This window comes from Carlito syrichta, unplaced genomic scaffold (assembly GCF_000164805.1).
Source record: "Carlito syrichta isolate Samal-C Ts95f unplaced genomic scaffold, Tarsius_syrichta-2.0.1 Scaffold170464, whole genome shotgun sequence".
NCBI classification, from domain to species: Eukaryota; Metazoa; Chordata; class Mammalia; order Primates; family Tarsiidae; genus Carlito; species Carlito syrichta.
Window position 1 is genome coordinate 25,446 of NW_007114560.1, and position 1,715 is coordinate 27,160.

At 66.9% G+C, this 1,715-nt stretch overlaps 1 protein-coding gene across 1 annotated transcript in view; it reads right to left on the reverse strand.

Annotated features, from left to right (window-relative positions):
* The window catches only part of LOC103252791 (serine/threonine-protein phosphatase 2A 55 kDa regulatory subunit B gamma isoform-like), a 9,026-nt gene that overhangs the window by 4,698 nt on the left and 2,613 nt on the right, over positions 1 to 1,715 (reverse strand). The window contains exon 3 of the mRNA XM_021709291.1: positions 664 to 681. Within this exon, the coding sequence (XP_021564966.1) occupies positions 664 to 681 (18 nt within the window). The remainder of the gene's footprint in view (positions 1 to 663; positions 682 to 1,715) is intronic.

A 1,715-nucleotide genomic window follows, 5' to 3' on the forward strand; every position in this document is an offset into this window, starting at 1 on the left:
CCCCGTGTGGCTGCAGGCGCCTGCTCTCCCTGCTTCGGCCCCCGCCTGGTGTCCCCCGTGCTGGACTCTCCCACGACAACCCCCTGGGGAGGCCCAGGGGGACCTGCTGCCCTGTCACCTCCCTTCACCCCCCCTCAGCCGCTCTCCCTTGCTCAGAGCCCTCTGACATGCCGTTCCCTCGGCCAGAATGCCCTTCCACCCTCTGGGCAGATTCCTGCAGACGTCTTGCATCTTGAGGGCTGTCTCTTCCGGGACACGGTCCCTGCGCCCCCGGCCCCGCCACCAGGCACCAATCGTCCTGCTGCGCTGGCGGGTTCCGCTCATGCGTGCTTGGGGGAGGGCAGGGGTCTCTCCCGCCACAGAGCACCGGGCCCGGCACCGCGCCAGCAAAGCCAGGAAAGGGAGCCCCCGCCTCGCGTGCATATTGTTCTCTTGAATTCCAGAAGGTTCCCTCAGTGAGGACGAGGGCGGCCGCCGGGCTCACCTCCAGGCAAGTCGCCTCACCTCTCCCGGCCTCACTTCTGCATTCACGTGGGGGATCCCGGGCGGACGGCTGTCGGCCCCGCCCGCCTCTTCCTTCGGAGAAAGGTTCCCGCCCGTCCTGTCCCCATGGGCTGTCGACCACCGTGCTCTGCCCACCCCCTAGCCTGCCAGCTGTGGCATGCAATCGTCATGGTCATGCTGATTGGCTCAGGCAGAGCCAATCGGATCCTCCCATGAGAGTTTTGCCTGGGGGGGTTGGAGGGAGTATAGGCAAAAGGGAGCGGCTTGGGACGGTCATCCCAGCAGTGAGGACGACGCCATCTGCAGAGAGGACGAGGCCCGTGTGCAAGGAGAGACAGGGCGGAAAAAGACGGGGAGGCAGAGGAGCCTCGAGAATCCCTGGAGGAGCCTTGCCTGGAACTTCTCTGACCAAGCTTAGGCTTGTCTGGCTCCTGCAGCCGAAGAGGCTTAGCGGGCACACATCCCTTCCACCCAGGCAGAAGACAGGAAGGAGGCCTTCATGGAGGCGGGGACACGGGAGCTGGCTGTGGGGGAGTCCGCAGAATGCCTTCAGGTAGGGAACCCGGGGAAGGGCGGGACTGCTGGTGTGGATGTGACCTGGCTGGGGGCTTCACGCCTGCGGTCTCAGGCCCCGAAGGTTACAGCTTACGAAGGCCCCTTCCCAGGTGAGCAGACTCAGAGGCCGGTGACCGGCCAAGCACCCAGCAGAGTGGCCGAACGTGGGCCGGAAGTCGGGGCTGCCCGACCAGCTGCGACCACCGTGTCCACGCCAGGCTGCCTCATGCATCTTGCTGGGGCTGGCCGAGGACACGGCAAGGACGTCCCCCAGCTCCCTGCCGGGCCGCCTGGCATTCGGGGATGCCGGGCTTCCCGTTCACGGGAGGAGAGTCAGCAGCGAGCCCGTCGGGGCCCAGGCAGGTCTGGGCGTGCTTGCTTCGGGCCTCCGCCTCTGAGCCCCAGACGGCGGGACCAGGGTCTCTCTGCCTGGGAATCCCCACGCCCAGGGCACGCCCAGCTCAGAGGCGTGCTCGGAAGGGGGGTGGCACATGTCTATGCCTTCCAAAATGCCGACCGCCGCTGATGGTGCCCTCCTCAGGCCCTGGGTGAGGGGCTTGGAACGGGCTGGCAGAGGCAAGGAGAAGCATGCGACACATGCCCGGACACAGAGGAGAGGCCAGGAGGCCGAGAGGCAAGGCGGAGGGTTCCTGAGG